Here is a 27,683-nt window from a genome sequence, read left to right as displayed (position 1 = left end):
AGGAGCGCGTGGTGGTTGGTTGTCTGCCCACTTGGCATATATATGACAAACCAGGTTGTGATCCGATTTCCCCAAGGGAGGAAGTGGTGTGGCTTTGTAAGCATCCCTCACGTTAGCATCCATGAGATCAATTGTCCTGTTTTTTCTTGTTGGGCAAGACACAAACTGATGAAAAACAGTTCAAACGAATCCACAGGCGTGCTGGTATCTTCATCTGACAAATGCAGCTGCAAATAAACAATTTTGTCAAGTGTCCACAAATTTAGCTCGTCACATTACCACAGCCCAACATCCTCTGACATTACCTTGTGAATCTTGACTTCACCCGTAGGTCTATTTTATGTTTATAATGTAAGACAGCCATCATGTCCCCATCTTACCATGTCGTGCATGCATTCATTTTCAATGTGCTAATAAATAAGCGATTAAAAATGGCAAAATCGTGATTTAAAAGTCGAAAATCGTGATTTAAAGGTAAAAGACTGGTATTTAGCAGATGCTTATATCCAACCCGACAACCTGCAGCAAACTGATTGATAAGTGGTGATGCTAACCACTGCACTATCGCGCCCCACTTTAGGGACGTACAAGTCATAAATGCGGACTGTGAGAGAAGGCAGGTAAAATCCGGACAGTATGGCAGGAGGAAGAATAATTTATGAATGAGGTGCAATCACATAATAATAGTAATAATAATAATTGTAATGATGATAATAATAATACAACTTGCTAATAAAACTTGCGTGCACAACGCCATAATTAATACAAGAAGCAAAGTTGGAATGGAGGTGTTGACAGGGTCGTATTTGTGACCGGGAACAGAATTGTCACAATACACATCACGGCATCAAAACACTTACAGTACCTGCAAGAAGCACATTGAAAGTTGTTAAGTACTCCATAAATACTTGACCTAACCATTATTGTTCTTATTATTATTCATTCCTTCATATATTTATGTGTTTGTTTAGCAGCATTCATGCCATGTTGTGTGCCCTGTGGATCGGGGGAAAAAAACTTACCTAGGGCCCCAGAATTGCTAGGCTCAGATTCCATAGATTTTCTGACACATTTTGTCAGGTTATATTACAGATTTGGTCAGAACCTCACGCCACAAAACCAGCTTCTTCCTGGCTGCAGTTGGCCTTATTAACAAGGCCCGGGACCCCCACCTGACTTGGACTCTTATCCGGCCCCCACACCTCAAGTCTGTGTTACATTAACACACATTCCATTGAACACTGCACATTGCACATTCACTTTGCACTCTTGTCATTTTTCCTGGCATTTTACTTTCTACTTCACTTTTTTATATACATTTTTTTGATATATTTGTATCTTATATATTGTGTTTTATGTGTAGTACTTTTCTTATGTGTAGTACTGTGTACTGCACTGTATTGTGTTTATGTTTTATGTTATGTGTAGTACTTATTGTGTTTGTATGTTTTATGTTTACTGTATGCACCTATACACCAGAGCAAATTCCAGGTAGGTGTAAACCTACTTGGCAATAAATACAATTCTGATTCTGATATGGATCATAAATATATATTACTTTATTACCATGCCGATTTCTATTGATTGTTAAAGCATGAAATCTGAAATTAACAAGACAGTAATGATGAACAAAAGCAGTGATTATCGCCATTATGTACAAAAATGTAACATGCTTGGTATTTTGTTTAGTTTTTTTCTAAAATACAAGTACAACGGTTAAAGCTAAGAATTGATTTTATCATATAATACTACAGTCTTCAATGTTTATGTGAAACATAATAATACCAGGCCAGATGCTTACTGTCTCCTTTCGTAACATAGTGACATTTATCCTCTTTCTATGTTCTGTTTCTGAAAAGCTATTTGAATTTTTTGCACAGTCTAATGATCCGGGAAAACTGAGCCAAGACAGCCACCAAGTAAGCATGTCTGTGGGACTGAATTAAATAGGCCCGCACTGAGTCAGAGTGACTTACGGTACACTATGTGTAGGCTGAGATTTACAACCTCAGCTTCATTACCCAAAACCTGAAAGTCATGATTTAGACTTGATTTACACTTGTGCCTGACTGGTGAAACTCACCAACAGTTTTAACCTCACACACACACACACACACACAACCTAAACCACTACATCGTTCATGTTTTTACAAACAACAGGGTGTCTTTTTTGCTTTAAAAACGTTCAGCTATGTAAGCAGTATCTCAAGCACAGCAAATACAGGCCTATTATACCTGTGGCATCTATTATTGGTGTCATCTTTACACAAGTTCACATACGTTCATTTTTTCTCAAGAGGTTGTGATTATGACACTGTGGTCTTTATGTGTGAATAATGACAGTTAAAATGAGAATGTTTATTTTTGTCAATTATACCTTTGTACAATTTGAAATCTCTTAGATGACAGCTTTTGAACAATTACCCTACCCTATAAGTATTTTTTTCTTCTTCTTGATATTAATATGCAATATTGTTGTCATACAGTTGATGTGGCTTGAGAAGGGTGTAATCCACCTTTGTGCATCACATGCTGTAGAACCATTGATCACTCATACACTATAGGCACATACAGTACATTAAACATATCATAGCCATTCTCACACCATTATTTCCATGTAATTTATGCTACTTTGACAACAGTATATCCTACAAATTGTAAGGCATGACGGTCACCACGATTATACGAAAATATCGGATGAGGCAAAGAGGAGTTTTCTCCGCAAAGTCCAATATTTCGTGGACAACTTATGCCACACATGTATTAGGTATCCATGTATAGCGCAGTAAGGAAACATTTGATTCCGTTTTAAAAGCCTGTTTAGTTTGTAGTACTATTTTTAGTCACAGACAAAGTCCGTCATTAGTTTGATTCTATTGTTGCTAAGCCCGAATCCTTTAATGTGCATGTTGTTTCTGATTCAATGCTTAGTTCTCCACATAACATGTTATTTAAGCACGGAATTCATCGCGTTTACACCACTTGGCAAAATAAGAGAATACGTTAGTTTTGTTCATTCATTAGCTTTCCTGACTACACGCTCACTATAGTAGCCCCCATCAATGAAGACCATTGTTATTTTATATGGCTTTTGTAGTTACCATGCAACGTTTCCAGGGCATTTATGTAGAATGGTGATTTCACTTTTTTACTGGATCTAGGCTACTTCATAGGTATCCCGTTATAAAGAAATATATTGGACACCCTCCAGCTAATCAGAAAAGAGAAGGATACTTTGTATCCAAAAGTATGGATAATACAATTCCCCTATTCCATAAAGTTAGTTAATGTTTTGAAAAAAAAGATACTCGAGATTACGCTTTCATGTGGTTGGCCTTTGTAGCCTGCTTTGCATAGGCCTACACATTCTGATATGTGTAAAACACTTAGGCTACTTAGGCTACGTGACACCTGAATCAGGAATTACCCCGACACACACACACCCTTAATATAGTCTAAACATTCAAGTATGGAAATACATACACCGAAAAAGAACAGAGAGTATTTACATTGTTCTTATATCGAGGGTATCTATGGGTCCGTTTTGAGATTGACAGTTGTCTCTAAACAGCAGTTAATGGGGAGTGTAGGCTAAAGTCTGGCAAGCAAGGCGTCTCAACTGCCTTCTTGTCATAGACTCTGTGATGAAGAGCATTCAGGCGTGACATGGCACAGGAAATCTTTTCAGTCTTTCTTACTAATTGAAAGTGTACAGAGGAAGTGGGGGTGGAGTAGCCGAACGATAAGACGGGGGTGGGTGGATCATTAAGTATCTAGAGACATTGACGCAACCCCGTAGGCTTCTGTATGATGACTTGGAAAGTTAGCCTACTAGCCTATATATAAGTGTGCGCATCTAACACTTGCACGCAAGACCTAGTGAGCGCCGTGCGATCTCTCAGTAGGAGCTATAGCTTCCAAAACTTTCAGGTGAGTTTACAAACAATATGCTATTACTATTTTTTTATTTTGAGAATTAATTCTATTTCACTGACCAATATATTTTACTTATATGTTAAATAACTCATTTGCGTTTTGTGCACAGTTCCGTCTTTCACCTGAACACTACCATGTTATCTGCTGGTCCAGAGATCCCCACAGGACGGTGTTCCTTTCGGTATCGCCGGGGCATGGTTGCATTCGCCGTGTTGCTCTTCCTGTCAGTGACCGTTACATACGCTCACAGCACGACAGTAGAGCATGATCTTCACATCGTTCATAATGTCGACAATAGAAGTAAGGTTGGAGATTAACATAAATAAGCTATAAATGCACTTATACTATGTTGCTAGGTTTTTTTACTTTGGGTGAAATCAGATCAATCTGTCGCCAAGCTGCTGTGGGGGTATAGGTATAGCCTATTCCAATGTTTGCTTTCAACATGTTGCATGTTCATGTTAGTCACCTGAAAAAAATAGAGGAATCTATGGCAAGTCTTTTTAACAATTAATCGATGCACACTCCAATCTGTACATTTTCCAATACATTTTAGATATCCATAATAGCATTTCTCCTAGTCATAAGGACTATAAATTCTCACTATAAATGGTCTGAATGGTAATCAGGGATATCACTATAACATTTAACTAGTATTAGTATTGCAAGGTATCTACAACTGATACTGGTCAAATACAATTTAAAATATCTAAAACTCTTTCAGCAATAGAATTTAGGAAAATATCCTATGTGAGTTATCTACAATCAAATTGTTACTAACCAAAATGGAAAACCATTATCCATAATGTTATTTTGAATAAATACAAAAAAACATGAAATATCATGTTCATTGTGGATATATAAAAATGCAATTGCCGAATATCTGAAATTGAAAGCCCAATACACATGAATTGTAAAAGTGACGTTAATTCTCCCCGCAAGAATGAAAAGACAATTGTGGATGGGAAGAATGTCATTGTGGATGGGAAGAATGTCTGAAATGTTCTTTTTCAACTAGGAATAATTGAATTAAGGATATCTGCAATATCTATTCAGTTTAGCTATTAAATGTTAAGACAGCTTGCTATAGGATTTTTTTATGATGTTGCTAACAGCTGATTCAATCTACCAGGTTTTGTAGTAGGCTAAATCACAACCATGTGTGTTTTACGACTTAGAAATAGGCTTGGTCTAAAACAAAATGTGGTAAAGATGCAGTCCGTGATTCTGAGTCAATGAAAAGGTTGCTTTGATTTGAGTTCAACAGCTAATCAAATTACACGCCTCACTTTCCTGCTCTTGAAGCAACCCTGTGATTGGCTTGAATTACTTACGGCTCGATCCAATCACTATGTTTGCTCTCCATGTACAGAGCCCAGACTGTGTAACCTACTGGATTCTTTTTAGCACATACACAAAGGACAGCTAGGGGGCCGTGAGGAGCAATTCGCTGTACTTCATAAAAAGTATATTGGATTAGAATCACAGACTATACCTTTAAATGTTATGTTACATTTCCCTTTCACGACTGAGTCTTATATTGAGTGTTATATTTTGTTTGTAGGTCCAGAAATCGACCCTTTTTGGTATGTGGGACGTGGGGTTAGACCCATTGGACGTTTTGGCAAGCGTGTAACAGATAGTGGGAATGTGCTGAGTTCCCTGGAGCTTCTGCTCACCGCTCTCAGAGAAAAGGAGGACCTTCGGAGCACCCTAGCTCAGGAAGAATCGGAGTGGTTACCATGACAACACAAAATAATCCTACCTCCACTTAATTTGTTTCAAATTGAGTTACCTAATTATGTAGGCCTATTAAGGTCTTTTACTCTGTTCTTGTCCAACGTTTTTTCTTCCCTAGGCTAAATATTTTAATTTGAGGCTTTATATGTTGGCTAGAAGATGAGAAAACAACATTGTTACATAAATCGATTGTCATATATGTTTACATGCCTACTTTCATCTCACAAGGGTAACAAAGACACATCGACTAGAGGCCATGGTGATTACACTCTGAACTGAAAACATACAGGTGTTGGCTATAGGCTATGGTAAATGGGATGTCATCAAATCCATAGGATGTTTGCGCATTGAGACAATTGTATTGTTTTGGCGCTTTAGAAATAAATGAATGAAAAATGAATTGAATTGAATTGAATTGAATTGAATATTTAAGCAGACCCAGTTGTGGTCATGTAAGGCTATAACCCTTCTGCGCTTTCCAATTCCAAGACACATTGGTCTAACTTCACCTAAAACGTATCACCTTAGGTCTTGGCTGGTATGGTAGCCTATGCTTGAATCTCGGGGCTATTCGATATGAAGTGTCTGGACAGCAAGAGTAACTTTTGGGCATATGTTAAATTCTTAACGTTAAATAAAGTACAGCAATTAAAGGCTATATAAATGACCTATTTGAGGTTATTTTATTGACAAAATAATTTGCTGACAATAAATTAACATCTTCATCATAGGCTACCATACTGTTGTGTTTTTTATTAGTTTGTTGACAGTGTAAAGAGCTTGTGTAAAGTACACAATAATAGGCCTAATGGGAATAAAGTTTATTATATCTTCAGAGTTGCATCATAATCGTCCAAAAATCTAAAAGCATTACATTTGTCACGTTCAAATGTATAATACCAAAGACAGTATGTTTTCATATTTAAAAAAAGCTACAATGGAAGGCTACAAGACCTAGTGTTTACATCGCATTCATTCAAGCCTTCATCTGTTGTCCCATGCAGCCTAGAGCAACTGTAGGTATAGGCTATGAGTGTGCATAGTGTATATTATGTCAATTGTCTGTTTTCTTCATTGCCTGAATACACCAGGCACCAATGTATGTGTAGAACAGTGTTATAGGAAGTGAAATAAGATTGCCATCAACTGTGATTCGTATCGCCATTTCATACATGAAAACGGCATTGTGAGAAATGCACAACAACATGGGGCACATGGGGCGTGCGCATAAGCACACGTGTGTCCCGTGTAGCACATGGGGCGGGCTCATAAGAACACGTGTGTCCCGTGTAGCACATGGGGCGTGCTCATAAGCACACGTGTGTCCCGTGTAAGACCCAAGAGTTGGAATAGGAGTGAATATGATATGAGATGAGTATGATAGGGTAACCTCATGGTGTAGGGGTAACGAACATACAACAGTGACAAAAAAAGGACAAGGTTGCTGGAAAGGCCAGTGATCTTTGTAATAAAACTTATCAGTCTCCTACTCCCTCTGCCAGCCATTCAAAATACACAGTAACTATATGGACAGTTTCCAGGCTTTCTTGGACTTGGAAGTCATAAGTTGTGCCATTTGTGTCTGGATTGCAGTTTTTTTGTTTTTGTTACAGGATGAACTGTTCTAGTCCTAACTGGACATTTAAATTATGTTCCTGGAGTTAGTTAAGGTCTTAATCTTATGTGTACTGCTTCAATTTGGCATTCACTGTTAGCTGTCATCCTTAGTGTAATATTATAGACCTACTATTACTTATTGATTATGGTTTTCATTTTGGTATATTGCAATTGTGTTTCAACAATTGTACATGCATATTCTTGTTGTGATAATTGTTATCATCATTTCAGGTCTGTTGGTGAATTAAATGAGCATAACCTTGTGTCAGCGTGTTATCACGTGTTCTACTGATGTACATGTAGCGGTGCTGTTGGATCTTGTTGAATTCTTCTCTATATTTAGGCTATTACACTATTAAAAGAATAAAAATGTAATTCACTGAACACATCAGATACCAAGGGGCAGACGTGTGACCAGTCCGCCCAAAGCGCACACTGTGTCTTCTCATTTTACACTGAATGTACGAACCCTGCAGCTGATCGCATAATCAAAGCATGTCAAATAGGTCAGCACCCTCTAACCATAGTTTGGGGGACAAATATAAAAATGCAATTAAATCATTGAACCACCAACCAACAGAATACGAAAACAGAGGTTTAGCAATAAAGAAATAGATATACTTGCGAATGAGATGTCACCAAACAGAGGTTTAGCAATAAGGAAATAAATATACTTGCGAATGAGATGTCACCAAACAGAGGTTTAGCAATAAGGAAATAAATATACTTGCTTGGACTGCTGCTGCCATTGTTTCTGGAGTCTTCCCCTATGCACCCATCAAACGTACCACCTGTGTTACACCTGAGTTTGATTCCGGGGCTAGATTCAGGCTCTTTTCTGCTTCTGACATTTAAAAAAATGTAAGCAATATCAAACAGTGACATTTTGAAGCTTCAGGAGAAGCCTGCTGCTGCGAGAAAGAGAATGCACAGCGGGACCCACTTCATCAGATGCTGGAGCACGCTGCTGACTCAAATGCGATATTAGTTGTTTCTGTGAAGTAGGTAAACGGTGAGTGAATGAACAATATTTTTACTCTGCATAGTAAAAGAGACTTTTGTGAGAGAGTCACAACAGAGTTCTGTCGAATAGGACAGACATGTTGCTACTGATGACAGGCCAATGTTAAAGGCAGGAGACACCAAAACTATGAAAATGAAACAAGCCATGGCAGAGAGAAGAGAGGGTTTTGGGCAGAAAAGTGGACCTGAATCAGGGCCGGTAATAAAACCTAAACTGCCCAATAACAATGACGTGTGGGTGCCCCTCTATCCTAACCCAATAACAATGACGTGTGGGTACCCCTCTATCCTAACCCAATAACAATGACGTGTGAGTACCACTCTGAACCTTTAGAAGATTAAGCCTCTACTAGGGCAGCACCGGGGGTGTTAAGGATGGAGCCAGAGGAGAACAGTGGAGGATCGAAAGAAGGGAGGGGAAGAGGAGGAGGAGGTTCTCACCAGGGCAAGAACAAGAGTAGTCATAATCATTGTTGTGAGTGAGAGTAGGCCGGTCACTTCTCATATGCCTGCTCAAAGAAAGAGCAAGGTGAAGACCACCCCAGTGGTCGAAGCACGTGAACACTGATTGAGACAGGGTCAACTGATCTGAGAAGGAGGCGCTAGGACTCCAACTGAACACTTCTGAAGAAAATGAAATGTAGGGAGGAATAGGACTAGAAGGCCCCTCCTTAAAATGTCCCCCACATGGATAGGGTATGCGTGTAGGTACAGCACACTGTAACCTGTAACTGTAGAAGCCTCTTGTCAGAGTTTTTGGCCCAGTCATTATGGTGCTTGCTACTATATCTCAGTATTTGTAAACAAACTAGAACTCATCCCTGGTAGGCCACCACGAGCTTACACTAGGTATGTCAGAGTTACCTTCACGAGATCTGCTTAAAGCAACAGTTTTGGTCCAAACTACCTATAAGGCATTCAAAAACAGCAATACCACAGTTGGCACTGATTAACTGCTGTCTTTCTGTGGCATAGGTGGCGATGTTGTGCTTTGAAAGACGTTCTTACATTTTCTCGGGGTGATCCAACCCAGGCCACAAAACTACACAGTGCATAGCCTGGGCTGGTAGGGGAGTTTGAATGAAGAGAAAAACCAAAACAAAAATCTTGTCAAGATTGTGAATCAAAACCTATGGCTCTAATGTGAATACAGTTTGACATATATATACTGTGTGGTACTTTCCAGAGAACGACACAGCCCATCTTTGTGGCTGGTTTGCCTGAGTTTGCATTTTATCTCATCTCACCTCTTCCTGCTATTTTTAAACCAAAACTGCACTGAACACTTATCTTCCCGGTTTTCCATGTGCCTAGTAGAAAAATAACCTCAATAAAAAGGGGAAAGCTTTATAACTATATAATATATTGTCTGTAATAATTACAAACTTTTACACCCAGGTTAAAAGCATGGTCGGGGATTTTTGAAGGCGATCAACAACCAATTCAACCACCAATCAAACACTCCCTCCCATAAGCTTTACCTTAATTGCCCTTACCCCCAGACATACTGACTAGAGTAAGATAGATGATGACCGTAAGTTAAGGCAAGGTTAGATAAGACTGGATGTGGTGTGTTTTGTATGATGTGCACTCCCAAGCACAGAGAATCAGACAGTCACAAGTGCATAGTTCCCATAGAGAAAGTAGTATAGATCATATACTTCATTGGTGAGAGGTACTACTCTCCAAGTAGTAATAAGAATTATTGACCCTACCAAAAAGTCAGTGGAATTCCTATCTGAAGCAGGTATTTTTTCTGCTTTGTTTACACAGAAAAGGAAATTCAATGTATTTTAAGTATTAACATCTTGAAATGAGTCATGCTGAGGGGTTGGTACTAATAAGAAGGCAGTTGTATAAATAAAAATGGCAACTTTATCTGAGACCCTACTTTTCACAGATAGTCATCACCACCCTTAGCAGTGAATGATAACTGGGTCATTAATAACATGGTATTGTCTTAAATCTACAATGACTGCAATTTATATACAAAGGCAGTTGATTTTAAATGTATTATTTTGTATTACATCATGCACACAACAGACATGAAGAAATGGTATTGTGGTTAGTTCACTATAGCGGTCGTATCTTCATGGAAATGGCCTTCAAAGAGTTAAACTTTTTGAAGCCTCGCCAATTTGCTCCGAGCTCAGAGGATTCACCCCAGCTGTACAGGCCATTTGGGTTGGCAAGGTAGCAGCTGTTGTGCCAGAATGGTCCCATTGCAAAGAATGCACAGTTTCTGTCATTATTTGAGTCTTGGTCACGGTCATATGTGGTGAACTTCTGTCCACTGTGGTAAGTCAAAGAATCCCCTGAAATACATGAAGACAAGGGTCATTTCCATAGTATCCCTCCACAGGTGTGATCAGATACTCCTCACAATGTTTTATTCAAAATGTATGTTGAATGTTGAAACCATAGCATAATTTAGTGTTTGATGTATATGAGAGAATTCCGATACTGATAGATCATTCTCATCATTCCTCACATCACAACATATTCATCAGTCAGTGCAAGTCAGGCTGTCCTGCTGACTCAACATGCTCAATCATCCGAAAAGCCGCCAACAAGGCTCCAACTAGTGCCAAAGTGTGGGACACACTGCAAAAACTAGGGCCACAGACGTTCACCAATGGCCCGACATTGGCCAACATCCGACCGTCAGCTTGGCGTGTCGGGGGCTAAAGTCTGTTTTAGCCTGTTTTGAGTGGTCGGGGAAATGATGCTCTGCACCGTTTAAGTCAGATTTAAACGCGGATTCACGTGATGCCCGTAAAGATTGTGTTTAGGCTTGGGCTGGTAAATGTACTTACCAGCGCCTCCGTTTTGAAAACCGCTCACTGTGAGTCTGTAGCCATCCAGTTCGCTGCGGATGGAAATCGATGAGTATTTGGCAAATGCTTTATTCCCCTGAAAGTCCTCCATGTCGACCCTCAGCTCATACTTAGTCTTCTTAGTGAGGAGGTGAATGGCTTCCAAACCTACAAGTAGTCATACTTTCCATTAGTTATGAAATAACAAACAATTCTTTTTCTTTTTCTCATTCTGTTTTTATGTGCATCTTTGATGTACATACCAAGCCAGTATTCTCCCGCTGCATGTCCAAAGCCATTCCTGTACTGCTCCCATCCTCTGATGAAGTTCACTGTGCCATCCATCCTCCTCTGAAACACCTGCAAATGTTGTTTCATGACAAAATGGTGACTAAAGCTGATAGTCTCCAAAACATAAAGCCTTTTTTTAACCTTTGAAATTTCAAGTCTAGTGATTTTAGAACTCCAGGCTTTTTTTTTATGAACTTCTACTAGTGCTTCCAGAAGTTTATTCAAGGTGGGGAAAGCATACAGCGGGTAAAATAAGTATTGAACACGTCACCATTTTTCTCAGTAAATATATTTCCAAAGGTGCTATTGACATGAAATTTCACCAGACGTTGGTAACAATCCAAGTAATCCACACGTACAAAGAAACCAAAACAAATACGTTCAGAAATTAAATGATGCGTAATAATGTGAAATGACACAGGGAAAAAGTATTGAACACGCTTACTGGTACGCGTTCAATCCTTATTTTACCCGCTGTATATCCTACAAGGCACCCACTCGATGTTGATGGACACTGTCTGTATCTTTAACTTGAGCATAGCATAGCATTTACTCTCCGTCAGACAGAAACATTCTTATGTCTGTAATTACTCTCTATCCAAATCACTTAATGTGTGAGAGTATGAATTATCGTGTTAGAGGGAAGTATTACTTCTAAATGCAGCTACTCTCCTGCTCCTTCTCTCCTGTAATTATGTTCTCCCCACTTTATTCTGCTGGCAAAACAGCCCAATCACACTTTGGCCCCACTGGCAAAAGTACTCACAGTCCACTTCCCACCATCTGTCTCCATATCACAGTATGCGTTCTGAGGCGACGTGGGGCATGCTGGGTATATTTCGTAAACGCCGTTTGCCTTGAAGCCTTGATCATAGATATCCGCACAGTCCAGCGGCAAAGAAGTCTGAGAGAAGGCCTCTGCACAGAACAGCAGTATGGGTATAAGGACCTGGAAGAGAAATGAGTTCATAATTTACAGTATATGAATAATGTAAAGCTTCCAAGCAATGTGAAGGTTGTTCAATGTAAAGGATGGTGTTCAGAGTTCTCACCTGAATTGCCATTGTTACTTTCTTTGTGCACTGGTGGATGTGAAAGGATCAGGTATGGCTTTTTATATGAGAAAGGATAACTAATGTTTGTTTATTAAGCAATTATTGCAACACACATATCCCCACAGTGTGGGTTTTCCTCATCCCACCATTCTGAGAATTCACAAAGTAATTGTGTAATTGTGTTTTTCCCCAAATGTATACCTCTTAGTTGTGTCGCAACTGTGGATTATTTCGGGTTAATTGTCTTTTTTGTAATAAGATGTGATCAGGTATTAGTCAAATCTTAAATTGTATTAAAATTCTTCAGTACATTTATTTGTATCATGTAGGATTTTTTTCAATGTAGCAAGAGGTTCTAAGTTAATTGCTTTCTGTATGGAGAATAGCCAGTGTCAACATGAACCTTATCTTATCTCCACGTAAACGGCACGCTGTTGTCGTCACTGTTTGTTATTCTTTAAAGACGAAGAGAGATTAGAGAAATGAAAATGACCCTGTATGGAAACTGGTATGTTTATATTATTCATCTCATTCTGGATTAAAAGAGATAAATCGACATGGTCTTTGATGTCATTTGAATTGTAATCTTACAGCAGTAATATTTAGAGTTAGGTAAGCAACTGTTATCTGGATATATTGGCTTTAGGTAGACTGATTAGGAAGGCATAATGAGGTAGATGTTTCATAGTTGGAGGGTCACTGTCTGCTATCACAGTGTTTTCACATTCTGTTTTGTATTCTTCCCTATTTAACACTGCAGGCAAAGGCACTTTTAATTAAATATCAGCACAAACTGCACCAACATTTTAGGTGTTTACATTTCTTCAGACAACCCTTGCATACTGTATCACAGATCAATTGCTTTGAAGCATTAGTTATCTATAATGGTTATGTAAATGTATCCTAGATCTTTTTCATCGGTTGGAGTATTAGAACTGATTAGGACTGATTAGGACTGATTAGGACTTACTTTATTAAATTATGTATTGTACTTTGATCGTCATCGTGATATAACGTGATATTAAAGGAGCGATACGGAGTTCTGTTCCAAAACTAGTAAGCTAACTACCTAAAAGGCATGCAAAATCCTTGCAAACACCACCAACAGCCCAGCTGACACTGATAGAAGCTTGCCAACACACTAACTGGTGTCTTTTGGCAGTTTAGCTGGCAATGTCATGCATGAGAAAGCTTTTCTTCAATTTTTGCAGGGTGTACCAGCCCGTTACACAGAACTACATAGGGCATATCCTGGATGGCTAGTGGGGAAGACACAGGTGTTTATCTGTCCTTCACATGACCATATGCTATCAAAATAAATTTGAGGATGGTACCTCAACTAGTTGCCTATAAAACCATATCTCAAAAAGTGTCAAATTGTTGCAGTGTTACTTTAAGGGGATAGATAAACTATATCTCTGCAGAGTTTTATTTCTATCTTATGTTATGCATTTTATGTATTCTATTTTTATCTTAAATCTTTATGCACTCCATCCTTGTTCATTTTATTTCCCAGTTTTTTATGTTTTATGTTTATTTGATGTCTATTATTTATTATTTATGTGAATCAATGTGCATGTAATTTCTTTGTGCACGTCATTTCTTTGCTGTTAAGCACTTTGAGCTGAATTGTTTTGTATGAAAGGTGCTATACAAATAAAGTGTATTATTATTATTATTATTATTATTATTATTATTATTATAATATTCCAGAGATACGGGTTGTTTCTCCGTTTCGGTCAGGTGACTGGCATTAACCAATCATTAACTAACACAACTTCCGGGTACATCGTCCGACACATGAGTATTCGGCTGCAACCTAGGTCAGTCCAAGCTACTGTTCTCCTGTTATGGCTGCTGCATTCAAATTATTTAGTCCTGGGCGACTCGTCAGAATTACCCGGTAAGATTTATTTCATGTGTGCAATGTTACTCCCTGGGTTACTGTTGTTTTGGAAAATATTGGAATGACACTGGAATTTAGACAACAACGAGTCAAGTTAGTTACCTAACCGAAATCGCTTTTAGCTAACTAAAGCCACCGAAGTGGTTTATTTCGTCAAAACTTGGTGAACTGTCCACTTTCGTGTTTCGGAAGAATTGTAACGAGTGTTTTGTAAGGGTTACCACGAATGTTACCTTCGTCCTTGTCCTCTGCCTTACGTTAACGGTGACTCTGTAACTTCTTACCTGGTGTTCTGTAGCCATTGCAACGTTAAATGAGCTAACGTCAAGCTAGCTCTTAACAGCCGAAGCAGAAGATTCCATTTTTCAAACTTGATGACCTTGTGGCACGAAAAGGGTTGTTGTTTGGTTATGCTACATAGCAGAGATACAATATGACCACCAATGTAATCAGGAGAAATTGCCCATTTTATATAGTATAAACATAATACAGAAGTATACAGAGTATATTCATAACTCTGTCATCTACTCATTGAAATGAACATAATCAATTTGTTACCTTCAGTTAAAAAGTTATGATCAATCTACTGATATCTGTACAACTATAATGTTGCACGAGTATAGAATGTTTTCATTCCCCCATTTGACATGTTACACCTAAGTACATAGACATAATGTTCAAAATAAGTTGTTTTAACCATTCAAGCAAGACACAGGGCTAGTCATGGTATATCTTACTATACTGTAGGTGGCACTATGTATTGGTAAAACAAGTGTGCACAAGCAGTGATAGACACTCCTCCTAGTTTTGATTTGTTGTTTTGATCTGGTCACGATGGATTCTTGGCAAGAAGTCATCCTGGCATGTTGGCAAGTGAACACCAACCTGGTATGTTTTAAACAATTGCTTCTAGGCTGAGAGTGAGTTGCTATCAGACGTAGAAACGGAGCGAGAGAGGCGCAAATATACAGTTCTGCAGGACAGTACGTCTGTCTAACGTTAACATGGTGCACAAAAAAACATTTGATCAGGGTTAGGCAAACTCTCCCGATTCATGGTTAAAAACTGTCCCGACGGTCTGCCTTCAGGGCTTTCTGTGGAAAATAGGGAAAGAGAGAAAGGGTTGGATTTCTGGCAGAAAGCCTTGAAAACCGATCCGGCATGCTGTCCCAACTGGCGATTTGAAAACTGAGGGAAAGTCCACTTTATATTCTGTATTTCAACATTGTCTGCAAAATTCCCAACCCATGACTGGTTAGTTAGCTTGCTAACATGCTGACCTTTTCCCAATAAGCAAAATAAACTAAACATCAAATATGCATCAAAAGTTGTGGTGACTGGCCATCTGAGACAGAGACTAGATGATACATTCTCACTGTCCACTGATTAATTACTTATACGAAAATTAGATGTAATATTACTTATTCAATAAGGATGGTTAATGATAGAGGAAGATGGAAGTCAACATGTTTGAACATTTTCAACCCATGGATGGCTGACTAGCTAGCTTACCATCATGCTGATGTATTCCCAATAACTAAAAATCAAATATGCATCAAAAGATGTTGCGATTAGAAGCACCTGATGGCATGCCACTGCCAAACATTTAGATGTTAAACATACACAAGTACTTGGGTAGCAGAATCATAGCTAGAATTTTTCCTAACAATGTACTAAACGATCTGATATACAGATTTTTCATTTAATTTCCATACTTTTATTACATCAGAGCTGCAAAAGCGTTCGGCTGCCCCAGTGTTCAGCTGCATGCTACCGGGTCAGCCATGGGTGTCTCGATGGAAGACTTCAATAATGCGAAGGAGAAGCTGTCCGGTCTGAAAAAAGATCCTGGCAATGAGGCCAAACTGAAAATCTACGCACTCTTCAAACAGGTGAGCCCTGCTACACTCTAAAGCCCTAAGGTCTTATCAGGGGTAGGGGTATGTGTGGTTTTGTGTGGCATTAGACTAGAGGAATCAGTGTTCTAGTGATATCCATATGGATTGTAAATAAATTCAGTTTACTTACTCATAGTAATTCATTAGTTTATTTGGAAAATTCAAAATAGATATCTTCATTATTTATACATCATATTGTGTTCCTTATGGGAATTGAATTTCTTTTATTTGATTAGATTTTTTTTTTTTGATTGTTGAAAATGTGCTACATTTGACATTTTTACAGGCAAGTTTATGCCAGATTAAATCGCATATGGCCTTGAAACTGCACAGATACCCACAAAAGTTAGTTTGACAGCAGAATCTATAGACATTTTGGGGGCGGGGGTAGTCTTGGGTGTAATAGGTATGAAGGCATACAGGACTGCAGGAAGGCCTGGACCCACAATAACTATTTGGATGCTAATGAATGTGGTACATTAGCTGTGCCATTTCGTTAGGTCACAGACAAAAGGAGATTGGAAACATTTGTCCTAAAATAATGTAATAATGTTGGGAAATAAAACACTGAGATCCTTCAATCCTCCATATCATAACTTACTAATTGAAGTTGCGCAAAGCTATCACAATTGATTGGATAGACACCCATAAGCGGCAATTAAAAAGTACAATAATCTTCGTTTGATTCATTTATTTTAACACATTCCGGCACATTTTTATGTTATCTCTCAGAGAAGTACGTTTCACCACACCCATATTCAAAATCCCATGCCTTAGTGGAGAATTTTGTTTATCGCCGGAGTTTAGACAACACTCCCAGGTGGAATCGGATGTTTTCCACCAGCCATTATCGTCTTCAAAACATGATTCGAAAATAGTTTTCTTTATTAACTATACGCCGTTCCCCAGTAACTAGGGCCATATAGGCCATATCATCCAGCCTTAGGCTACACATAAAGGTTTTAGTATTTACTACCAGTAATACCAAGGTTTTAGTATTTTTGAATTTAGGTTTTAGTATTTAGGTTTTAGTATTTACAACCAGTAATACCAAGACAAGTCAGGCGATTGCAATGACACTCTATCTGACTATAATAAATGCAGTGTCATAACATGTTGCTACGGTGTTTGTACTACATAATGTGTTTATCAATTGGTGTTGCTAACATTTGATAACAATTGCTAACAACAACAATTATATTGCATTTGCTACTGGAATGCGGTCAATTCGGATGTGATATTCCCAGTTCTGACTTCTAAAGTAAATGGAACGTGCCATGATTTGAAATATCGCCCAGCCCTACTTGGAAAATACGTAAGCTCATTTTATTACAACTTCATAAGAGTGTCTGCTAAATGAAAACACAATATAGCCTATTAGCAACTTTTGTCATTGTCAAAGAGGGGCACAAACTCAGTTCTTCTCAGTTCTCAGTTCAGCCTTTGCATTTGGAACAAAGATGGAAGTAGCCATTAAGTACCTGGGTCCATGATCATGATAATCATGACTCAGATAACTTATCCTTACTTGGCTAAGCATTATAATCATGATTTAATGATTCAATGTCCACCACTCACTACACAGAACTCTCAACAGACCGAGGAGCATATTCAGTGGCAGACTCCTGTCACTGTCACTGTCACGCTCATCGGACAGGCGGAGGAGGTCCTTTGTCCCCAGGGCCATTCAGCTGCACAACGCCACGCAGAGGGGGGGGGGTGGGGGGTGGTCTTCCCTGCATGAGTCTACCTCAGTCTGCCCTCCCATTCTCATCTCATCTTATTATATACCAACCCACTGTCCATCCCTTTACTGGCTAACTAGCCCCTAGCACAGACTTAACCACTTATATCTGCACTCTTTTCTCTTTGCACTATCCACACACACACAAGCACAAGGACACTATCTTTGCACTATCCACACACACACAAGCACAAGAACACTATCTTTGCACTATCCACACAAGCACAAGAACACTATAGATTTGCACTATCCACACTTGCAGCACAAGAACACTATCCTCCTGGACATCTACACTGTCACAATCATTGCATACTGTAGCATAGGGTCAGACCCATTCTTGTATCTGTAAACACTAGGGGTGGGAATCTCTTGGCACCTCACGATTCGATTCGATTCCGATTCAGTGGTCAACGATTCGATTCTAAACCGATTATCGATTCTACACCGATTATCGATTCTAAACCGATTATCGATAATCAATTCTAAACCGATAAAACGATTATCGATGCATGTCGATTTTTAAAACATCTGAGTTTGCTACTCAGAGTCTCAAATCACTTCCTACTTTGTGTTTGATAATTAAAGAAAATCAACAGATGAATTACCTTCTCTATTTTTTATTAGAGAAAAAGCTTTCCCTTGTCACAATTATGACTTTCAATGAACAATGCAATAATCGATGCAGCTTGCATTTCAACACAAAATGAATGTGTAAAAAAAAAAAAAAAATTTAATTTTAAAATTTTAATTTTTTTTTTTTTTTTTTTTTAAATCGATTATGAACTTTTCTGAATCGAGACAGAATCGTTCTAGAGAGAATCGAGAGAAATCGAAAAATCGATTTTTTTCCCCACCCCTAGTAAACACCCCCACTCCATGTGAATATGTTCTCCCTATGTGTATGTGATTTATGTATGTATGTATGTCTGTGAGGTGTATAAGTGTATAAGCTACTGGATGACCTTAATTTCCCTCAGGATTAATATAGTATCCATCTATCTATCTATCTGATTTATTTCGTATTCATTTGACTAGGCCACTAAAGGACCCTGTAACACGCCTAAGCCTGGTATGTTGGACTTCATTAATAAAGCCAAGTGGGACGCCTGGAAGTCTTTGGGATCTGTGTCACAGGCAAGCGTCTTTGTCATCTTTTGAAGTATCTCCTTGTCAACTGTTTAATTTTTTTTTTTTTTTTATCCAGCATTATTTTAAAATTAGGTTTTATTCAGTCCTAACCAGCCCTTACCTTTCACCTCACTCTCAGGAGGAAGCCAAGCAGCAGTATGTAGATCTTATTACCTCCCTGGCGGGAGCAGAAAGCCCAGAGAAAGAGGCGGCCAAGCCCGTAGGTGAAGCATCCTCCTACCAGACACTGCTGGTGTCTACAAACGACAACATCACCACCATTACCCTGAACAGGCCAGAGAAGAAGAACGCCATCACAGTGGAGGTGAGACACTTTCATTCGATGGTTGTGGCTGAAATGTTACTGCAATGCTATCATTTACAAAAATCACATGTTAAAAGAATCACTAACAGAGGCCAACATGCTCACTTTGTTTTTATATTTTTATATTTTTATATTTTTTTATTTTTTTATTTTTTTATTTTTTACATGCTCACTTTGGCTTGGCAGTGACTACTGTTTTACGGTTGAATCCTCTGTACTCTATGAAGCATGTTAAAAGCTATTTCATTTTGCAGATCAAGGCCTCTTTGTGGGGATTTTGGTGTTTTTATTGTTGAGCAGTAATGACCTTATGTCACTGGAGTATATTGCGTGACGTTGCATCAGGCTACATTGTTTAAAGAGAAAAAAAAAAAAAAACGTTTTAATCACATGATCTTGCGAACAAGATGGGTAAATAATTTGTTCCATTAGAAAGGGCTGCGAACAAAAAGAAATAAAGCAAGAGGTCACACTAGAATCAACATGGCTTTTTATTATTATTATTATTATTTTTATAATAATAATAATAATACATTTTATTTCTATAGCTCCTCTCTGGAGCCCAAAGTGCCATGCTCTACTGTCAGTACTCACCTTGAACATCTTTCATGTAGATTAGATTTGGAAAGTTGCCGTCTGTACGTGTAAGGATACCATTTTCTGTAGCCCGCTGGATGACTAGGGTCTGACCAGAGCCTCAATGAGTAAAGGCTAGTGTCTCTGCTGCCACCTGGCATTTAGTATAACAAGCTATAACCTAGCGCATGAGACATTAGGTAGTTGGATACTGTTAGCAATGACAATGATTCGCTGCACTTCTCTCCCCACCCCAACGCTGAACGCCCTCTCTCTCTCTCATGGACTTGTTCTCGTGGTCAGGCAGAGAGCATGCATGTGTTTAGGAGGAGTGGCTTTGGAGCAGTCTGAAGGAAGGGGCTGGGATTTTTTTGATTGTATTCGTTCAAAAACTATCTTACTCCTGCTGGTTTCTGCAGAATCGCATACACTGTCTAACTTGTTAGGACAGTAAAGCAAGTCAAGAATTGTCATTCAGATTGTGCCTTTAGCATGCCGTTTGTTTGGCATGGTTGTTGTTGGCAACGGTCGCTGTTCCCCAGTTGCAATTGGTGTGAGGAAAAAACGGCTTATTTCAAAAATGGGCTGCTGTTTCCCCGAATAGAGAAAGAGGAGACTGTGTTCCATGAATAGAGAGAGTGAGTTGAGGGGTTGGGAATTATAAATATTACAGTGGGTGTGTAACGGCCCAGAGGTTATGTGTTCAATGTAAATGCACTAGAGTAATAAACACATGAGTGCAATCTATTCTGTTAAAGCGGAACAGCCAACCTGTTCTTTTTTGTGCTTGTGTAACTGAATATTTACTAGTAAGGAAAACAAGTTACTGGATGTCTATGCATCTCATGTTTCTTCATCTGTCTCTGTGTTCTATACCATTTTTCATAGATGTATAATGAAATCATCAAAGCTCTGGACCAAGCCTCTAAAGATGATTCAGTCATCACTGTCCTCACAGGTAAAGACATCCCATACACATAGTGTCTGGCTGTAAAGATACTACTTCAACTTTGTTGAATTGAATTGAATTGAATGGAGCCATGGCCATTGATTTAAAAAAAAAAAAACACACAACTTAAAAATGGAACATTGGCATTGTATCGAACACTTTCATTTTTATTTTTCGATGTCAGTACTTTTCAATGTCAATGTACTGTCTCTGTTGCCAAAATGTCATTGCAGCATATTTCTACCCCAAATATCAATGAACCCCCAAATTGATATTTTCTGTCCCCCTAAGAGGTTGAAGTGGCGTATAAAATTATTTGCAGGTAACCTGCCATGTCATGTCAACCAGCACATCCAGTCCCGTCCACAATTATATGCACCCCTGGTGAAGATGAGAAAAAAGGGTTATAAGAAATTCACCTTTTGGGGAATAAGCTTAATATCACACTGAAAAAATGAGAAAAGGCCTCCCTTTAATTAAAGTACATTCATTATTATTATTTTAATTTTTGTTAAGTCTCATCAAGAAATTATTATTTTTAACAAAATCAAGTGCCACAATTATTGGCACCCCAGAAATTTCTTATAAACATAATGTAACTGAAGAATTTTTCCTATTTATATTTAACTTTTCTAAGGTGAGCAGCGTGTTTAGGAACTTTGAAGAAGTAATCCATGACTCATATTTATACCCCAGTGAAACAGATGAGACGGAGGCCAAACTCCCTTATTCATTCTTCAACATGGGAACACAAATCAACTAAGGAAAACGTGTGTTGACCTTCCAAAGTCAGGGAAAGGCTATACAAATGAAAAATGCCTATATCTACCAGTATGGAAAAAATGTAAAAGTGTAAATCAACTGGAACTGGTAGAAACTTGCTTGGAAGAGAACCCAAGTTTACTTTGCCCCCACGGAGTGAGGAGGATGGTAAGCGAGGCAAAAAAAAAAAATCCCCAAGGATCACTGTTGACTGAAAAAGAGTTGTGCTTTTGAATCACCAAGTCTTGTACTGTGTTCTGTGGTCAGATGAAACGAAAATGTAGCTTTTTGGCAACAAACACTCAAAGCTGATTCGGCGTGAAAAGAAGAATGACTACTGAAAAGACCTGATCCCCACTGATGAATAATGAGGGTCTGTGATGTTGTTGTGGGGCTGTTTTTCCTCCAAAGGCCCTGGAAACCTTGTCAGGGTGCATGACATCACAGACTCCCCGAAATACCAGGACATTTTAAATCAAAATCTGGCTGCCTCTGCCAAGAAACTAAAACTGTCTTCCAACAGAACATGTCCACTGCGCGTCGGTGTCCTGTTCATCCCATCAGGATTTATTTTTCAATAATGACCGCCGGACTATACATTATCCCTTACATATGTCATGGGTTATTGTACATTGATGTATATTGCTAATTTATGTGTCTAACAATTTATATTTAACTATTTTATTACATTTTTAATACAAGCATTTGTGTAATTAATTTCTGTCTGTCAGACAATCCATTAAGATATATAGTGTACATGTGACCTTGACCTTGTCAGTTGCATATCCATTAAGATATGTAGTTAACATGTGGTTGTGTTTTAGGAGTCTTTGACTCAGACAATTTGTTACCATGTTGAAAGCGAAATGCACTATTGTGCATCAAGTTTGTAAAGTAGGCCTGACAGTGTGGTTTCAAGTGACGGCTCCACAGCGCTGCTTCGAAGCTGTTTTACTTTCTTAATTAAACACGTCGGGACTAAATATCAAGCATCCCATCCCTACTTGCAGGTGTGGTAGTGTATTATAAAAGTGCAATGGTGTATATGGGATGACATAAATGGAGTGAATTGAAGTCAAAGGACCCCGTAAACCTAAGAAATGTTGGATTGACGCCAGTGCCATTTGCCAGTAACAACCTACCGGAAGCAACTTTATAGCAAAATTAAACTGTCAGCTCAACCTTGAGGTAATCCTAACGTTAACTAGATGATCTCGGTTTAACGGTGTAATGTTGGTGCTATCATTATTATGGTGCTATGGTATCATTATTTTGTCCACATCGCGATCGAAGAGCAAAATATTGCGTCACTTGTTGGTCCCTAGTTTCTGCACTGCAATGAAAAAACTGAAAGGCTGCAAACGTTCGCACCACCTTGTAGCCTAAGTGTCTTGAGTTCTTGCTGTGGAAAAGTCCTGTCTCTGGTAGTAAAACGTTCATCTTCTTACCGGTATAATGGACGTTGGCAAACAGCTTTTACGTGCATTACCACTACAGTAATTGTTGGGTTTTGAAGGAAAATATGAGTTGGAAAAGGTGTCGTTTTTTTTTGTAGTGATTTCAAACTTTTGGATGTCTGTGTGTCTGTGTGTGTGTGTGTGTGTGTGTGTGTGTGTGTGTGTGTGTGTGTGTGTGTGTGTGTGTGTGTGTGTGTGTGTGTGTGTGTGTGTGTGTGTGTGTGTGTGTGTGTGTCAATGGTTTAGGTAGTGGAGATTACTACTGCAGTGGAAATGATCTCACTAACTTCACCAAAATCCCTGAGGGAGGAATGGAACAGATGGCAAAGGATGCAGGAGAACTGCTGAGGTGGGAAACATGACATGACATGAACAGATTGGATGCTGTGGGATGGCTAAAATTAAAAAGAAAGTATTTGTATTTACATAATGTGATGTCTGTAAAGTTTGTGTGCATCAGGAGATTTAATTAGGTAAGAGATGTCGAAAGGGACCAGCAGTGTCCCTTTTCGACAATATGAGCTACCTCCACGTGGTGTTCCCCGGACAACGTCTCTGACGGCTAACTGCTCATAAACCAGTCCCTTTCGACATCTCTTACCTGCAAGGAGATTTAATTGTGATATACTGACAGTGTTGGCGGCCCTATTAGCCACATAGGCTTAAAGGATGATGATATACTGACAGTTTGTGTTTTCTTGTGTATTTTAAATGTGATATACTGACAGTTTGTGTTTTCTGGTGTAATTAACAGGCAGTATGTGAAGGCCTACATTGACTTCCCTAAGCCTCTAATAGGAGTTATAAACGGTCCTGCTGTGGGAGTATCAGTCACTCTGCTTGGTCTTTTTGATGTGGTCTATGCTACTCAGAGGGTGAGCAGGTTCTTACAATTGATTCACCAAGGAAAATCCACTGTGCTTTCATTCATGCAAATAAGAATTGTATCACAGGTACATTTGGTTAAATTGACATGTGATGACCCTTTCCCAAAGCTGAATTGTATATCCCGTATCTGTTGTTACAGTTACAGTTGTAAATGGATCTTGAACTTTGCAGGCAACATTTCATACCCCCTTTAGCCAGCTTGGACAAAGTCCTGAGGGGTGTTCTTCCTACACCTTCCCTAAGATGATGGGGGCTGCAAAGGTATGCACATATCAGTCATGCAAACCATTACACTACAATTAAAGTCATTTTAGATTCTTGATCATTTCAGTTTCCGTAGTTAAGTTCAAGAATCTGCTTTTATACACTCGCAGGTCAGTGCAGTTATCCGTATAACCCGTCTGTGTCTGTTTTAGAAGGAACTTTCTCAACCTTCAGTACACTCTCTCAGTATGTATCAAGCTGAATTTGGTATGTTTATTTATCAAAAATGTCTTTCAAGGTTTGTCATTTTAACACTGCTAAATTGGGAGCTAAGTTAGCTAAGGGCTAAGCGTTAAGCTAAGTTGCTTCTTGTTGCACAATGAGCGAAATATTATGTTACACATTTGACCTTTTGAGGTTATTGATTTACTGGTGACCAGTGGATTTGTTGCCAAATCACGAAAGCTTACCAAGCTAACTTTACAGTGTTTTTATTTTATTTTATTAAATCACACTATTCGGTGCTATGGTAGGGCTTCTGATCAGACAGCCGGGTTAAAGTAAAAAATGTTGTGATGTAACAGCTTGCACAAGGACTTTAACATTTTGTGTATAACTGAAATCTGACTTTAAATGTTGCGTCAACATTCAACAAACATGGGCTCCTCTAAGACTGACAGAAGGTCTGAATAAAGATATTTGGAAATATCTGCAAGACCAAGGAAACTGCATGACTGCTGTATGGAAAGGGCTTAAATGATGAGCTACAGGAGTCTATTTGCCTCGACTAAGTACATTATGTTGATGTAGAGACTAATGGTCGCTGATGTTCAATGTTTTCATGCCACATGTAGCCCTTAGCCACTGCCATCTTGACATGTTTTGGTTAGTCTCGCAAGAGAGAGAGAATTTGACAATATGCTTCCCCCAATTTGTTTGTGTGGGGTATAAGAATCATTTCGCTCACTCGCCGACAGCTAGAATATTGTCCTCAATCCTGAATATTGCTCTCTTAAAATGAAATGGGGGGGAAAAAACAGCTAGTTGACACGATCGAAATATTATAGATAATTAGTGTTTTCATTGTGTATTTCAAATATTTATGACGTGTTAAAGAACACGATTGCACTTGGTTTTTTTCTGAAGATTTGTTTTTGCGCTTTTTGCCTTTAATGAGATAGGACAGTGAAGGTTTGGACAGGAAATAAGATGGAGAGAAGAGGTGGGGAGTGGGATCAGGAAATCACCGCGGGTCGGATTCGAACCCGTGTTCCCATGGGCGTTCAAGCCCGTATATGGTCGGGGCTACTGCTTGCGCCACAGTGCCCGCCATATGTTTGCACTTTTTGTAAATTCCTTGGATGGAAACTTGAATTTTAATTATAGTCATTTTATTTTCTCTCCAGATTTCCAGACACTCTTGCCAAAAAAAAGAAAAAGAAAACGTGCAGTGTGCCATTTTAGAACAGTGTTGAAATGACAATAGCCCACTTAACTTGTTAAAGTATTTTTGTGTGAAGAAAAATGTACATGGCAAACTTCAGCTTGATTCATACAAGCAGAGCTGTGAGAGCCTTCTAAAAAAATACTAAAGCAATCTCTACAATTTGAGAATAAAAAAAGTCTCCAATGTTTCTACAAATGAATTGAAATTTGGGTAGTGGTGTTAATCATATATTCTTTAGTGTTTGTAGATACTGCGGAATGTCTGAGCCTTGAATGCCTTGAATGCCTTGAAACCACATGAAATGACCCTTGTATTTTCCCCCAATTTTAGGCTAGTGAAATGCTGTTATTTAATAAGAAGCTCACAGCCACCCAGGCCTGTGAACAGGGTTTGGTCACGGAAGTCTTCCCTGACGGTAGCTTCCAGACAGAGGTGTGGACCAGACTCAAAGCTTACGCAAAACTGCCCAGGAATGTGAGTACACAACCCCGACGCCATCACACCGATGCACTTTACTTCACCCTTTGCTGCTGTACTTTTCATATATATTATATACCAAATATGAAATATACATATTACTTCAATTAGCAGAAGCAGTTATATGAAATGATTACATTAGATTAAATTAGTCATTGTGCAGAGTATGGGCCATTTAGCAATTTAGTGAGAACATTCATTTTGTCATAGGGTGCTTGGGTGAGGACACTAGAACTGTTTTTAAAATGTTAACACTAATAACAGACTTGCACACTTTATATTCCTTACTTGCATTTCCCATAACCTGTTCTGCCTCCATCCACTGATCTCTGCCTTCTCCTGGTCTTACCCCCTTTCAATGCCTCAGTCTCTAGCCCTTTCTAAGCAGCTGATTCGGGCTGCAGACAGGGAGCGTCTCCACTCCGTCAACGATCAGGAAGTGGAGCGGCTGGTGGAGCGCTGGCTCTCAGATGAGTGCATGCAGGCCATCATGAGCTTCTTCACGGCCAAGGCCAAGCTGTGAGGACCGGAGGCCCTGAACACCGTCTGAGGGCCTGAACACCGTCTGAAGGCCTGAACACCATCTGAAGACCTGAACACCGTCTGAAGGCCTGAACACCATCTGAAGACCTGAACACCGTCTGAAGGCCTGAACACCATCTGAAGGCCTGAACACCGTCTGAAGGCCTGAACACCATCTGAAGGCCTGAACACCGTCTGAAGACCTGAACACCGTCTGAAGGCCTGAACACCATCTGAAGACCTGAACACCATCTGAAGGCCTGAACACAATTTGGTGTCCTTCTGTTAATCCCTTTTCATTCTGGAGATCCCAGTATGGATCTACAGATCTTTGGATGCAGCGCATGCAAAGGCGTTTTACTCACATTTTGGAATTGAAAATGTTGGTTTTGTGTGGCACTGAATTATTGTTATTGTTCTTTAATATCATCTGTCTGTTTTTAAAATCTATTGTAGTGAAATGAAAAAGTGGAATTGTAATGACGTTTCTATTTAGACGTGGTTTAAAGCTGTAACATGTACTGTATACCGGGCAGGAAAGCAATAGTCCTGTCCATCGCTTCAACTCTGCATCAGGTACAGACAGACAGACATACATTCAATGCCATATTTTGCTAAAATAACACCATACGTGCCTGTATTAAAAAAAAAAATATTTTACCATTTGTTTACTGAGTTAATTGAACGAAGGACTCCATTTGTCCTGTGTTTTTGTACAATTATATAATAGTTATATAAGCAGAGTGAGGTTTAATTTCAGCGGTGAGCTACAGGCCGTTAAGCTATGGCTCTTTGTGTAATCTCACACAGCACATTCACGTGATGTCAATGTCGCCAATGGTTTGTGGCGCTCAGGAGCAGTGAGCTCCTGTTCTCACTCAACTTTGACCCATTCTGTGGCCTCATTCTGGAGGGCGAAAAG

General features: G+C 39.1%; 3 protein-coding genes across 3 annotated transcripts; 2 read left to right on the top strand and 1 right to left on the bottom strand.

Moving 5' to 3' along the window:
* The first annotated feature begins 3,790 nt into the window (after positions 1-3,790).
* prlh2 (prolactin releasing hormone 2) lies at positions 3,791-6,530 on the top strand. Its single transcript, XM_031584135.2, has 3 exons — positions 3,791-3,930; positions 4,046-4,236; positions 5,501-6,530. The coding sequence occupies exons 2-3, from the start codon at positions 4,071-4,073 to the stop codon at positions 5,680-5,682; spliced, it is 348 nt and encodes a 115-aa protein (XP_031439995.1). The 5' UTR covers positions 3,791-3,930; positions 4,046-4,070; the 3' UTR covers positions 5,683-6,530.
* A 3,643-nt stretch (positions 6,531-10,173) lies between these two features.
* On the bottom strand, positions 10,174-13,136 carry LOC105890827 (microfibril-associated glycoprotein 4-like). The gene is made up of 5 exons (XM_031584326.1): positions 12,476-13,136; positions 12,190-12,372; positions 11,396-11,492; positions 11,133-11,300; positions 10,174-10,631 (listed from the first exon to the last, which is right to left on the bottom strand). The coding sequence occupies exons 1-5, from the start codon at positions 12,485-12,487 to the stop codon at positions 10,390-10,392; spliced, it is 702 nt and encodes a 233-aa protein (XP_031440186.1). The 5' UTR covers positions 12,488-13,136; the 3' UTR covers positions 10,174-10,389.
* Positions 13,137-14,251: 1,115 nt separating this feature from the next.
* Positions 14,252-27,421, top strand: eci2 (enoyl-CoA delta isomerase 2). The gene is made up of 10 exons (XM_012816920.3): positions 14,252-14,381; positions 16,114-16,276; positions 19,062-19,160; positions 19,294-19,479; positions 20,944-21,013; positions 23,470-23,572; positions 23,978-24,098; positions 24,283-24,372; positions 26,093-26,236; positions 26,607-27,421. The coding sequence occupies exons 1-10, from the start codon at positions 14,329-14,331 to the stop codon at positions 26,760-26,762; spliced, it is 1,185 nt and encodes a 394-aa protein (XP_012672374.2). The 5' UTR covers positions 14,252-14,328; the 3' UTR covers positions 26,763-27,421.
* The last annotated feature ends 262 nt before the right edge of the window (positions 27,422-27,683 follow it).

The sequence above is a fragment of the Clupea harengus genome, chromosome 17 (genome assembly GCF_900700415.2).
Source record: "Clupea harengus chromosome 17, Ch_v2.0.2, whole genome shotgun sequence".
Taxonomy (NCBI): domain Eukaryota; kingdom Metazoa; phylum Chordata; class Actinopteri; order Clupeiformes; family Clupeidae; genus Clupea; species Clupea harengus.
This window is presented reverse-complemented; position numbering and strand designations above follow the sequence as displayed.

What these genes read in the sequence shown, in the direction of transcription:
- LOC105890827 (XM_031584326.1), bottom strand. An exon ending in CAGATGGTGGGAAGTGGACT is followed by an intron (nt 11,493 to 12,189) that starts GTGAGTACTTTT and finishes CAACATTTGCAG; the next exon opens with GTGTTTCAGAGGAGGATGGA. An exon ending in TTTTCAAAACGGAGGCGCTG is followed by an intron (nt 10,632 to 11,132) that starts GTAAGTACATTT and finishes CATGTATTTCAG; the next exon opens with GGGATTCTTTGACTTACCAC.
- prlh2 (XM_031584135.2), top strand. Translation starts at nt 4,071, where the DNA reads ATGTTATCTGCTGGTCCAGAGATCCCCACAGGACGGTGTTCCTTTCGG. An exon ending in TCATAATGTCGACAATAGAA is followed by an intron (nt 4,237 to 5,500) that starts GTAAGGTTGGAG and finishes TTTTGTTTGTAG; the next exon opens with GTCCAGAAATCGACCCTTTT.
- eci2 (XM_012816920.3), top strand. Translation starts at nt 14,329, where the DNA reads ATGGCTGCTGCATTCAAATTATTTAGTCCTGGGCGACTCGTCAGAATT. An exon ending in TCTACGCACTCTTCAAACAG is followed by an intron (nt 16,277 to 19,061) that starts GTGAGCCCTGCT and finishes TCATTTGACTAG; the next exon opens with GCCACTAAAGGACCCTGTAA. An exon ending in CTTTGGGATCTGTGTCACAG is followed by an intron (nt 19,161 to 19,293) that starts GCAAGCGTCTTT and finishes CCTCACTCTCAG; the next exon opens with GAGGAAGCCAAGCAGCAGTA.